This window comes from Pseudophryne corroboree, chromosome 4 (assembly GCF_028390025.1).
Source record: "Pseudophryne corroboree isolate aPseCor3 chromosome 4, aPseCor3.hap2, whole genome shotgun sequence".
In the NCBI taxonomy this organism is placed as follows: Eukaryota; Metazoa; Chordata; class Amphibia; order Anura; family Myobatrachidae; genus Pseudophryne; species Pseudophryne corroboree.
The window spans coordinates 136729516-136743173 of record NC_086447.1 but is presented as its reverse complement, the minus strand read 5'-3'; the positions used below and the strand labels follow the sequence as shown (position 1 = coordinate 136743173).

At 45.1% G+C, this 13658-nt stretch overlaps 1 protein-coding gene across 2 annotated transcripts in view; it reads left to right on the top strand.

The window, feature by feature from the left end:
• Window positions 1-13658, top strand: part of RNF144A (ring finger protein 144A) — a 97237-nt gene that overhangs the window by 61068 nt on the left and 22511 nt on the right. For both annotated transcript variants that reach the window (XM_063915456.1, XM_063915455.1), the window contains exon 3: window positions 13469-13573. In XM_063915456.1, coding sequence (XP_063771526.1) covers window positions 13469-13573 — 105 coding nt within the window. The remainder of the gene's footprint in view (window positions 1-13468; window positions 13574-13658) is intronic.

The following is a 13658-nucleotide window of genomic DNA, read 5'->3' as shown; positions in this document are numbered from 1 at the left end:
GTATCATAATGCAGTCATCTATAGTTATAGTGTATGGAGTTGATACCAGATATGGCTCTGCATAATATACTTGGTAGCAGATAACGCTTTGCATTATGGGCTTGATTCTAAATATGGCTCTGCGTATAGGCTTGGTACAATATCATGGTACAAGTTATAGGCTTGGTACAAGATATTTTATTACATACTATACTTGGTGCCAGATATGACGCTGCATAGTGTACTTGTTTGTATAGTAGTAAAGGCTTGATATTAGATATGGCACTACATAATAGGCTTAGTTCCAGTTATGTCTTTGCATAATATAAATACTTGGTAAAGGATATGGTGCTGAACTATAGGCTTGGTATCCAATATGGCTCTGCATTATAGACCTGGTATAAGATACTTGACTCTTGCTATCTGCCCATAAAGTGTAATTAAAATACCAAATATGCATTAGTGTGTATGATTGTGGTAAAACTGTTGTTACCTTTCCAACCTCTCCCAAAAGCAGGTACTCCATTTTTTTTATTTTTGTTTACACTAATGGAAAGATGGTGAATTTGTTTTCCCTGTCTCGTTTGCATATTCTGGGGTAATTCAGATCTGATCGTAGATGTGCTAAATATAGTACGTCAACGATCAGTTTCTCTGACATGCGGGGGGCACCCAGCACAAGGCTAGGCCCTACTCCCGCCCCCCCCCCCCCCCCCCCTTCCCCCTGCAAGGGTGCAAAATCATCGCACAGCAACAATGCTTTCGCACCCGGCAAGTAGCTCCCTGCCTGTGCAGCCTAGCTGCGCTGGCAGGCGGCTACCCACCGCATCCCGGGTCACAGCGGTGGTCCGGACACACCTGCGTTGTCTGGACCTCACCCTGGCAACGGCGTTCTAATGCCGTTGGCACGCCCCCTCCCTCCCCGCGACCGCTTTTACCTGTCAATCAGGCAGAGGTGATCGCAGCCCTGAGATGCTGTTAGCATATCACTGGGAGCGTGTGCGCACTCCACAATGGGCTTCAGACTGCGATCACTGCCACTGCAGTGACCAGTCTGAATTACCCCCTCAGTTCACTCTCATTTAGTCAGAAGTTAAAGTGGGGAAAAAGAAGACAAATAAGAAAAACTATAAGCATGAAACAAACAGTAAACACGATATTTGACTAGTTCATTACAGGCTTATTCTGGCATTTAATTATTTGGCACTCTGTAACCCCTGGCAATAGCAAAGGTCTCACATTGGAGTGTTACCATGTTTGAATGGTGGATGGCGTGAGTCGGGAGAAGTGGGGTTGTAGATCTTAATAAAATGTGTTGAACTTGGTTAAGAACTTAAGTAAATTGTGTTGATCCTGGCTTATATAATGGAAGTTGGCGCTGCTTCAAAACTTTCTGGCTGGGCATGCTGGGACTTGTAGATTTGCAACAGCCGGAGCATCACATGCTGCGGCCTGCCGCTGGTTTACAGGGCACAATGGGGTGAAAGAAGCCGTTATAGTATTTTTAGCGTAAGCTGATTCATTTCCAGAAGCCACTGCATAAACCATATGTTTGGCGGCTACATCAGTATTTCGGTAGCTAAGGATAACGGAGCGAGTAAGAAGCTTGAGTCACGACGCAGAGTTATGTGGCGTACATTACAGTATGTAAATGAGTTGCAGTACTAATCTTCAAGAATGTGCCACTTCTTTCTGCCAAGATGAGCTTTAAGGCACTCAACCAAGCTTTCCTTGGCAGACGGGACACTGAAATTGATGCCAACACTTGAAGAACAAAAATTGACTTTTTTCTAGGTCTCTGTATGAAGCAAATTGTTCCTTTTAGATAGCAATAATAGAAATGTTTCATAGATAATGTAAAGAACAGTTGACATAAAATATCATCTATCCTAACAACATGTAAATGAGTGTTTCCCAAACTCTGTCCTCAAATCTCCCTGACAGCCATGGTTCTAAGGAAATCCATACTTGAGTATGTGTGACTTAATTACTGTAGCTACTCAGTCGTTTTTATATAACCGGCTGTGGTCGAGCATAGATATTCTTAAGACCTGCACTGTAAGGAGCTTGGAAGGCAAAGTTAGGGAAACACTGATCTAAAAAATAAGTCAGAAAAGTGCAGCTGGAACCAGACCGGCAAACCAGTAACCACGTGGCATCTGTTTACTTTCTGCCATTTCATTTGGACACACGAGTTCACTTCTTATCTGTCCTATCAAAGAACCAGTTATACATATTGCATTTTAGTGTAGTCTTACAACCTTTTTTTGTTCTTTCATGAATGATTTTTATTCTATGTTTTATCTGTATAGAACTTATGCAGAATATGGGATGTGTGTGCATTACATAGTGTAGATTTAGTCATTTTACTAGCATATTCCATAATACTTTATATTATAGGTATTTTTGCATATGGTATATTAGTAGAACATTTTATTAATTTTTAATTTTGAAAGGCAGGGAGAGCAACAATATCTAAAGATTTATGGGACAATTTATTTATTCCAGGGAAGAAATAATTATTGCTACTAGAATGGATATTTATAGGTCTTTTACTCACCTTGATGATACTGCAATCACCTGCTGTAACATAAGTTTGTTTATTTAATTATTAAATGAGTTTATATTTTATTTATGATTTTTATTTATTATTATAATTTTTTTACATTTACTTTTTTTTTTTTTTATTAGTGCAAGTATATGCATAAGCTAGTTAACTGGTACAGACATGTGCATAGCTACTAAGACTGGCCCAACAAAGTGCCAGATTAGCCTTTAACTAGCCCTGTAATAGTGACTGCGATGAGATAATCAGATAATTACTGTATCTATCTTATACATCTAGACTGGTGTAGCAGTCAATAAATGCATAGTGTTTACTATTCTTATTTATTTATTTATGTTAATTGATTTGTATCAAGTAAACCTCATGCACTATGGGGGTCAGTTAGGAGTGAAGGGGCGAGTTGTTGGCAACAGCACCCGAACTCGTCCCCCTTGCAGCTCAATCTTGCACTGTACTCACTGATTTTTGTATACAGTGGGGATTGAAAGTTTGGGCACCCCAGGCAAAAAATCATTTTAATGTGCAAAAAGAAGCCAAGGAAAGATGGAAAAATATCCAAAAGGCATCAAATTACAGATTAGACATTCTTATAACATGTCAAAAAAAGTTTTATTTTATTTCCATCATTTACACTATCAAAATAACAGAAAACAAAAAATGGCGTCTGCAAAAGTTTGGACACCCTGCAGAGTTAATACCTTGTACTGCCCCCTTTGGACAGATGAGACCTGGCAGTGTCATGGATTGTTCTCAATCATCGTCTGGAAAGACCAGGTGATGTCAATCTCAAAGGTTTTAAAAGCCCAGACTCATCTGACCTTGCTCCAACAATCAGCGCCATGGGTTCCTCTAGGCAGTTGTGTAGAACACTGAAACTGAGAATAGTTGATGCTCACAAAGTAGGAGAAGGCTATAAGAAGATAGCAAAGCGTTATCAGATGCCCATATCCTCTGTTCGGAATGTAATTAAGAAATGGCAGTCATCAGGAACAGTGAAAGTTAAAGCAAGATCTGTAAGACCAAGAAAAATATTAGACAGAACAGCTCGCAGGATTGTGAGAAAAGCAAGTCAAAATCCACTTTTGACTTCACGATCCCTCCAGGAAGATCTGGCAGACACTGGAGTTGTGGTACACTATTCCACTATAAAGAGATACTTGTACAAATACGGTCTTCATGGAAGAGTCATCAGAAGAAAACTTCTTCTATGTCCTCACCACAAAAATCAGCGTTTGAAGTTTGCAAATGAACATATAGACAAGCCTGATGCATTTTGGAATAAAGTTCTGTGGACCGATGAGTTTAAAATAGAACTTTTTGGCCGGAATGAGCCGGAATGAGCAAAGGTACATTTGTAGAAGGAAGGGCACAGAATTTAATGATAAGAACCTCTGTCCAACTGTTAAGCATGGGGGTGGATCAATCATGCTTTGGGGTTGTATTGCAGCCAGTGGCACAGGGAACATTTCACGAGTAGAAGGAAAAATGGATTCAATAAGATTCCAGCAAATTTTGGATGCTAACTTGATGCCATCTGTGAAAAAGCTGAAGTTGAAGAGAGGCTGGCTTCTACAAATGGATAATGATCCTAAACACACCTCAAAATCCACGGTGGATTACATCAAGAGGCGTAAACTGAAGGTTTTGCCATGGCCTTTACAATCTCCTGACCTCAACATAATTGAAAATCTATGGATAGACCTTAAAAGAGCAGTGCGTCACAGACAGCCCAGGAATCTCAAAGAATGGGAAGACTTTTGTAAGGAAGAATGGGCGAAGATACCTCAAACACGAATTGAAAGACTCTTGGCTGGCTACAAAAATCGTTTATAAGCTGTGATACTTGCCAAAGGGGGCAGTACAAGGTATGAACTCTGGAGGGTGCCCAAACTTTTGCAGACGCCATTTTTTGTTTTCTGTTCTTTTGAAAGTGTAAATGATGGAAATAAAATCAAACTTTTTTTGACATGTTATAAGAATGTCTAATCTGTAATTTGATGCCTTTTGGAGATTTTTCCATCTTTCCTTGGCTTCTTTTTGCACATTAAAATGAATTTTTGCCTGGGGTGCCCAAACTTTCAATCCCCACTGTATAGGGCTGCAAATAAAAAAATCAGCGAGTCTGGTGGCAGCACTACACCCGCACCTACACACCCGGGCGAGAGCATTGCCCCTGATTGAATGGACCATTATGAATGAAAATGTCAAGATACAATAACTGCAATCAACTAACACTTATGATAAAAATAAAAACAACCAGTCAGGTTCTAAATGCCCCTTTTACAACAGCATAGGTACGTGCTTTATTTTTGTGAATGAAATCCCTTTGGGTCTGCAGAAAATTTGGCGATAACTATCAAATTTGATGTTCTGGAGAGGAGGAACAAAGAGAGGGATTGGTACCTGAAACATATTTGCAGCTGTAATGCATGTTTCTTATAGCTTCACTTGCTGCAAAAAGTACATGGCTGTTTTTTGTGCTCAATGAAATATTTAGCTTTGAGCACCTCCTGCTTTTTGGTTAGTGCCACACTCCTGATACCATTGAGCTACCACCATTAGTGAATGTATATGCTGTTCCTCCCAAGTTATTTATGCGTACATGTCTCCTTGTATATAGTCTACCGGAGAATACAGCTGGAGATAAGGGGCCTAATTCAGAGTTGATCGCATCAGCAAATTTGTTAGAAGTTGGGCAAAACCATGTGCACTGCAGGGGGGGGCAGATATAACATGTGCAGAGAGAGTTAGATTTGGGTGGGGTGTGTTCAAACTGAAATCTTAATTGCAGTGTAAAAATAAAGCAGCCAGTATTTATCCTGCACAGAAAAATATAAACCACCCAAATCTATTTCTCTGCACATATTATATCTGCTCCCCCCTGCAGTGCACATGGTTTTGCCCAACTGCTAACAAGTTTGCTGCTGCGATCAACTCTGAATTACCCCCAAGAGTTCTTGCCATCCACACATCCATTCTATCCTCTACACACAGCGGATAAACTTTAGTTTTACACTGATAGGGGTCAATTCAATGATGCGCTCTGCAGTGCGCATAAGTATGGTACATACAGTAGCTCCTAAATTGTTCATTTTAATACATACCCTGATTAGACTGTGGCCTGAAATGTGCGATTTATGGGTGGTATTTCTCTGACGTCCTAGTGGATGCTGGGAACTCCGTAAGGACCATGGGGAATAGCGGGCTCCGAAGGAGGCTGGGCACTCTAGAAAGATTTATGACTACCTGGTGTGCACTGGCTCCTCCCACTATGACCCTCCTCCAAGCCTCAGTTAGATTTCGTGCCTGGCCGAGGTTGGATGCACACTAGGGGCTCTCCTGAGCCTTTAGAGAGAAAGTATAGAAATTAGGTTTTTTATGTTCAGTGAGACCTGCTGGCAACAGGCTCACTGCAGCGAGGGACTAAGGGGAGAAGAAGCGAACCTGCCTGCTTGCAGCCAGCTTGGGCTTCTTAGGCTACTGGACACCATTAGCTCCAAAGGGATAGACCGCAGGCCCAGTCCTTGGTGTTCGGTCCCGGAGCCGCGCCGCCGTCCCCCTTACAGAGCCAGAAGCAAGAAGAGGTCCGGAAAATCGGCGGCAGAAGACATCAACTAAATTTAAGGCGCAGTATACAGTTATATAGAAAAAGCAGCTATAGGGGACATAACTCAGTTAGTCCCTGTATTATATAGCGCTCTGGTGTGTGCTGGCATACTCTCACTCTGTCCCCCCAAAGGGCTTTTGTGGGTCCTGTCCTCTGTTAGAGCATTCCCTGTGTGTGTGCGGTGTGTCGGTACGGCTGTGTCGACATGTTTGATGAGGATAATGATGTGGAGACGGAGCAGATGCCTTTAGGAGGGATGTCACCCCCTGCGGGGCAGACACCTGAGTGGATGACCTTATGGAAAGAAATGAGTGTACGTATAGACTCTTTACATAAGAAATTTGACGACATACCAAATGTGGGACAGCCGACTTCTCAGCTCGTGCCTGTCCAGGCGTCTCAAAGGTCATCAGGGGCTCTGAAACGCCCGCTACCTCAGACCGCAGACGCAGATGTCGACACTGATACTGACACCAGTGTCGACGACGATGAGTCTAACCTGATGCCCACTAAGGCCATTCACTGCATGATTGAGGCAATGAAAGAGGTGTTACACATTTCTGATATAAATACAGGTACCACTAAAAAGGGTATTATGTTTGGGGAGAAAAAACTACCCGTAGTTTTTCCCCCATCAGATGAATTAAATGAAGTGTGTGAAGAAGCGTGGGCTTTCCCTGATAAAAAATTGGTAATTCCTAAGAAGGTACTAATGGCGTTCCCTTTCCCGCCAGAGGATAGGTCACGTTGGGAAACACCCCCTAGGGTGGATAAAGCGCTCACATGTTTGTCTAAAAAGGTGGCACTACCGTCTCCGGATACGGCCGCCCTCAAGGAACCTGCTGATAGAAAGCAGGAGGCGATCCTGAAGTCTGTATACACACACTCAGGCATTATACTTAGGCCAGCTATTGCGTCAGCTTGGATGTGCAGTGCTGCCGCTGCGTGGTCAGATACACTGTCAGAAAATATTGACACACTAGACAGAGACACGATCCTGTTAACCATAGACCATATCAAAGACTCAGTCTTATATATGAGAGATGCACAGAGGGAAATCTGCCGGCTGGCATCAAAAGTAAGTGCATTGTCCATTTCTGCTAGGAGAGGCTTATGGACTCGCCAGTGGACAGGAGATGCAGATTCTAAAAGGCACATGGAAGTTTTGCCTTATAAGGGTGAGGAATTATTTGGGGATGGTCTCTCGGACCTAGTTTTCACAGCAACGTCTGGGAAGTCAGCATTTTTACCCCATGTCCCCTCACAGCCTAAAAAGGCGCCGTTTTATCAGGTTCAGTCCTTTCGGACCCAGAAAAACAAGCGTGGAAAAGGCGGGTCTTTTCTGTCCAGAGGCAGAGGTAGGGGAAAAAGGCTGCAACAAACAGCTGGTTCCCAGGAGCAAAAGTCCTCCCCCGCTTCTTCTTCCAAGTCCGCCGCATGACGGTGGGGGGCCGCCTCACGATCAGTGGGCTCGCTCACAGGTGGATCCCTGGATCCTTCAAATAGTATCTCAAGGGTACAAACTGGAATTCGAGGCGTCTCCACCCCACCGGTTCCTAAAATCTGCCTTGCCGATTGCTCCCTCAGACAGGGAGGCGGTGCTAGCGGCAATTCACAAGCTGTATTCCCAGCAGGTGATAATCAAGGTACCCCTACTTCAACAAGGCCGGGGTTACTATTCCACACTATTTGTGGTGCCGAAACCGGACGGTTCGGTGAGACCCATTCTAAATTTGAAATCCTTGAACACATTCATAAAAAAATTCAAGTTCAAGATGGAATCGCTCAGGGCGGTTATTGCAAGCCTGGACGAGAGGGATTACATGGTATCCCTGGACATCAAGGATGCTTACTTGCATGTCCCCATTTACCATCCTCACCAGGAGTACCTCAGATTTGTGGTACAGGATTGCCATTACCAATTCCAGACGCTGCCGTTTGGACTGTCCACGGCACCGAGGGTATTTACCAAGGTTATGGCGGAAATGATGATACTCCTTCGAAAAAAGGGAGTTTTAATTATCCCGTACTTGGACGATCTCCTAATAAAGGCGAGGTCCAAGGAACAGTTGTTGGTGGGAGTAGCACTATCTCAGGAAGTGCTGCACCAGCACGGCTGGATTCTGAATATCCCAAAGTCACAGCTGGTTCCGACGACACGTCTACTGTTCCTGGGTATGATTCTGGATACAGTCCAGAAAAAAGTGTTTCTCCCGGAGGAGAAAGCCAGGGAGTTGTCATCTCTAGTCAGAGACCTCCTGAAACCAAAACAGGTATCGGTGCATCATTGCACGCGGGTCCTGGGAAAGATGGTAGCTTCTTACGAAGCAATTCCCTTCGGCAGGTTCCATGCCAGAATTTTTCAGTGGGACCTGTTGGACAAATGGTCCGGATCGCATCTTCAGATGCATCGCTTAATAACCCTGTCTCCAAGAACCAGGGTGTCTCTACTGTGGTGGCTGCAGAGTGCCCATCTTCTAGAGGGCCGCAGGTTCGGCATACAGGACTGGGTCCTGGTGACCACGGATGCCAGCCTTCGAGGCTGGGGGGCAGTCACACAGGGAAGAAACTTCCAAGGACTATGGTCGAGTCAGGAGACTTCCCTTCACATAAATATTCTGGAACTAAGGGCCATTTACAATGCCCTAAGTCAAGCAAAATCCCTGCTCCTACACCAGCCGGTGCTGATCCAGTCAGACAACATCACGGCAGTCGCCCATGTAAATCGACAGGGCGGCACAAGAAGCAGGATGGCAATGGCAGAAGCCACAAGAATTCTCCGATGGGCGGAGAATCATGTACTAGCACTGTCAGCAGTGTTCATTCCGGGAGTGGACAACTGGGAAGCAGACTTCCTCAGCAGACACGACCTCCACCCGGGAGAGTGGGGACTTCATCCAGAAGTCTTCCAGATGCTGGTAAACCGTTGGGAAAAACCACAGGTGGACATGATGGCGTCCCGCCTCAACAAAAAGTTAAAAAGATATTGCGCCAGGTCAAGGGACCCTCAGGCGATAGCTGTGGACGCTCTAGTGACACCGTGGGTGTACCAGTCGGTTTATGTGCTCCCTCCTCTGCCTCTCATACCAAAGGTATTGAGAATAATAAGAAAGCGAGGAGTAAACACAATTCTCGTGGTTCCGGATTGGCCGAGACGAGCGTGGTACCCGGAACTTCAAGAGATGATCTCAGAGGACCCATGGCCTCTGCCACTCAGACAGGACCTGCTGCAGCAGGGGCCCTGTCTGTTCCAAGACTTACCGCGGCTGCGTTTGACGGCATGGCGGTTGAACGCCGGATCCTGAAGGAAAAGGGCATTCCGGAGGAAGTCATTCCTACGCTAATTAAAGCCAGGAAAGATGTAACTGCAAAGCATTACCACCGCATATGGCGGAAATATGTTGCTTGGTGCGAGGCCGGAAGGGCCCCAACAGAGGAATTTCAACTAGGTCGATTTCTGCATTTCCTGCAAGCAGGAGTGAATATGGGCCTAAAACTAGGCTCCATTAAAGTACAGATCTCGGCTCTGTCGATTTTTCTTTCAAAAAGAACTAGCTTCAGTACCTGAAGTTCAGACATTTGTGAAAGGTGTGCTGCATATTCAGCCCCCGTTTGTGCCTCCTGTGGCACCTTGGGATCTCAACGTGGTGTTGAGTTTCTTAAAATCACATTGGTTTGAGCCACTAAAAACCGTGGATCTGAAATATCTCACGTGGAAAGTGGTCATGTTATTGGCCTTGGCTTCGGCCAGGCGAGTGTCAGAATTGGCGGCTTTATCATGTAAAAGCCCTTATCTGATTTTCCATATGGATAGGGCAGAATTGAGGACTCGCCCCCAGTTTCTCCCTAAGGTGGTGTCAGCGTTTCACCTGAACCAGCCTATTGTGGTGCCTGCGGCTACTAGGGATTTGGAGGACTCCAAGTTGCTAGACGTTGTCAGGGCCCTGAAAATATATGTTTCCAGGACGGCTGGAGTCAGAAAATCTGACTCGCTGTTTATCCTATATGCACCCAACAAGCTGGGTGCTCCTGCTTCTAAGCAGACTATTGCTCGCTGGATTTGTAGTACATTTCAGCTTGCTCATTCTGTGGCAGGCCTGCCACAGCCAAAATCTGTAAATGCCCATTCCACGAGGAAGGTGGGCTCATCTTGGGCGGCTGCCCGAGGGGTCTCGGCTTTACAACTTTGCCGAGCTGCTACTTGGTCAGGGGCAAACACGTTTGCATAATTTTACAAATTTGATACCCTGGCTGAGGAGGACCTGGAGTTCTCTCATTCGGTGCTGCAGAGTCACCCGCACTCTCCCGTCCGTTTGGGAGCTTTGGTATAATCCCCATGGTCCTTACGGAGTTCCCAGCATCCACTAGGACGTCAGAGAAAATAAGAATTTACTCACCGGTAATTCTTTTTCTCGTAGTCCGTAGTGGATGCTGGGCGCCCATCCCAAGTGCGGATTGTCTGCAATACTTGTAAATAGTTATTGTTAACTAAAGGGTTATTGTTGAGCCATCTGTTGAGAGGCTCTGTTGTTTTCATGCTGTAAAACTGGATATAGTATCACGAGTTGTACGGTGTGATGGGTGTGGCTGGTATGGGTCTTACCCGGGATTCAAAATCCTTCCTTATTATGTCAGCTCGTCCGGGCACGGTGTCCTAACTGAGGCTTGGAGGAGGGTCATAGTGGGAGGAGCCAGTGCACACCAGGTACTCATTAAATCTTTCTAGAGTGCCCAGCCTCCTTCGGAGCCCGCTATTCCCCATGGTCCTTACGGAGTTCCCAGCATCCACTACGGACTACGAGAAAAAGAATTACCGGTGAGTAAATTCTTATTTTTCCCTCTTGTACACTTGTAACATTCTCTCTCATTTAACCGGAAATTCCACAAAAATGTTAGCGTGTAAAATATAGTAAGCACAATATATTTGCACTTATTTACATGCTCACTGTGGCATTAAATTAATAGGGACAATTTAACCACTTTACTGGCAATGGCAAAGCTCTCATGTTGGCACATTACCATACTTGAGTGGTTGATGACGTGAGTCATCGAGATGCAGAGGGGAGGAGTGTAGATCTTAATTCAGTTTGATTGATAAAGAACTTATATAAATCATATAGATACTGGCTCACATAATGGAAGTTGGAGCTGCTATAAAACTTTGTCACAAAATGGGTACTTAAACCTTCCTACACTAACTGGCACTGCCGATTCACTGGCTTGCGCAGGTCAGCTGGCCAGTCATGTCAAGATTCTTCTCTAGCTGCAATCTGGGCAGCAAGGATGCCACCATTTTGTCTGAGGTCAGCTGAGTAATTCCTACCCTGCACATGACTCACACATCCAATCCACTGATAGAACTCCTCAATTAAACTGCCCCTTGACACCTGTACCTTGCCAGTACAATAAGTCTCCTAGAACTCCTTGTCCCCTGTGGCAGGAGCTGTTTCTAGTTCCTGAGCTCCAGCGTCTGAAAGTTACCTGCATTATTTACCTGAGTGTTCCTAATCTTTGGATTCATCCTGTATCGCCTCTACCTATACATCAGCTGTACATCTGTGTATCTATCAGCTGTCCCTATACATCAGCTTCCACCAACACCAGTGTGCTGTCTGCACCTTGCAGCTGTACCTGTGCTTCTTCCAGCCTGCTTCCAAGCCTCCTGTATACAGTCTACTGACTACTACCACCTGTGTCCTGAGCTGCTACTTTCTGTCCAAGTTATTCATCTGCTACTGCAGATACACATGTAATAGGGCTAGACGCATCATCGCTTGGAACGTGATAAAATGGGGAGTGAAAACGCACCAGCCAATCAGCTCCTAACTGCCACGTCACAGGCTGTGTTTGAAAAATGGCAGTTAGGAGCTGATTGGCTGGTACTTTTTCACTCTCCATTTTATCACTTTCCAAGCGGGATCCGGTCTGAAGATCGACCGTATCTAGGTCGACAATGTTTAGGTCGACCACTATAGGTTGACAGTCACTAGGTCGACATGGATGGAAGGTCGACAGGGTTTCTAGGTCGACATGTGCTAGGTCGACAGGTCTAAAGGTCGACATGTGCTAGGTCGACAGGTCTAAAGGTCGACATGAGTTTTTCACATTTTTTTTCTTTTTTTGAATTTTTTCATACTTAATGATCCACGTGGACTACGATTGGAACGGTAATCTGTGCCGAGCGAAGCGGTAGCGGAGCGAAGGCACCATGCCCGAAGCATGGCGAGCGAAGCGGTGCACTAATTTGGGATCCCGGTCACTCTACGAAGAAAACGACACCAAAAACAAAAAAAATCCTCATGTCGACCTTTAGACCTGTCGACCTAGAAACCCTGTCGACCTTCCATCCATGTTGACCTAGTGACTGTCGACCTATAGTGGTCGACCTAAACATTGTCGACCTAGATACTGTCGATTTGATGAACCACACCCTTCCAAGCAATGATGCATCTGGCCCATAGTGTGTTCACAGAATGATCTATCTAGTACTCGCTAAGCACTCATTTGTACTAGGCTAGTATTGCTACCACAGTCAGGCAGCATACTGTTTAACCTAGATTTGCGCTCTCTCCTTCAAATCCATATTGGTTCCTTTGAAGGGGATCAGTATGGTATCCCGCTGCACAGGATGCCGAAGGTCAGTATACCGACATCCGCATCCCGAGCGGTGGAATACAGGTAGGGGGGCGAGCGCAATGAAGACCCTTGCGGACTTGCTGTGCTCGCCACGCTGTGGGCTCGGTGGTGAGCTACGCTCACCATAGGATCTATTCTCCCTCTATGGGTGTCGTGGACACCCATAGAGGGTAAATCACCTACCTAGCTGGTATACTGGCGGCGGTATGGTGCCCCAGTCGGGATATCGGCGTTGGTATTGTGACACCTGGGATCCCGACGAGCGATATGCTGATCGTATACGCTTTGAAGCAGTATTATTCTGCCACCTTGCTTCATTCATCCTAGCCATAGCCAGTCCTGTCCTGGACCCCAGCTCCGGGTACGATACAAACTGAGAATCTAATAAAACTTACTAACTGGGCATGCTGGTACCTATAGGCTCCCATCAGCTGGAGCATCACATACTGGTTTAAAGGGCACAATGAGGTGAAAAAAGTGGCAGTAGTATTTTTAGATTAAGCGGATTCATTTCCAGAAGTAAATGCGCAAACCGTTGTGGCGGCTACATCAATATTTTGGTTACTGGCTACTTAAAAAAACCAAAGCGGGTAAGAAGCTTGAGTCATGATGTGGTGGTATTAATTACAATCACTTAATAATGAAACATAAATATTGTTCCCATTCTCTTTTCTCAACAGTGTTTGAAACAATACATTGAACTTCTTATCAAGGAAGGTTTAGAAACTGCAATCAGCTGTCCAGATGCCGGTTGCCCTAAGAGAGGCCATTTACAAGAAAATGAGGCAAGTAGACCTGAGTTTAAGGGGAATATTTACTAAAGATTAGTTTTTGAAAGTGGTCCATTCTCAAGGGCAATAGTAATGCCCA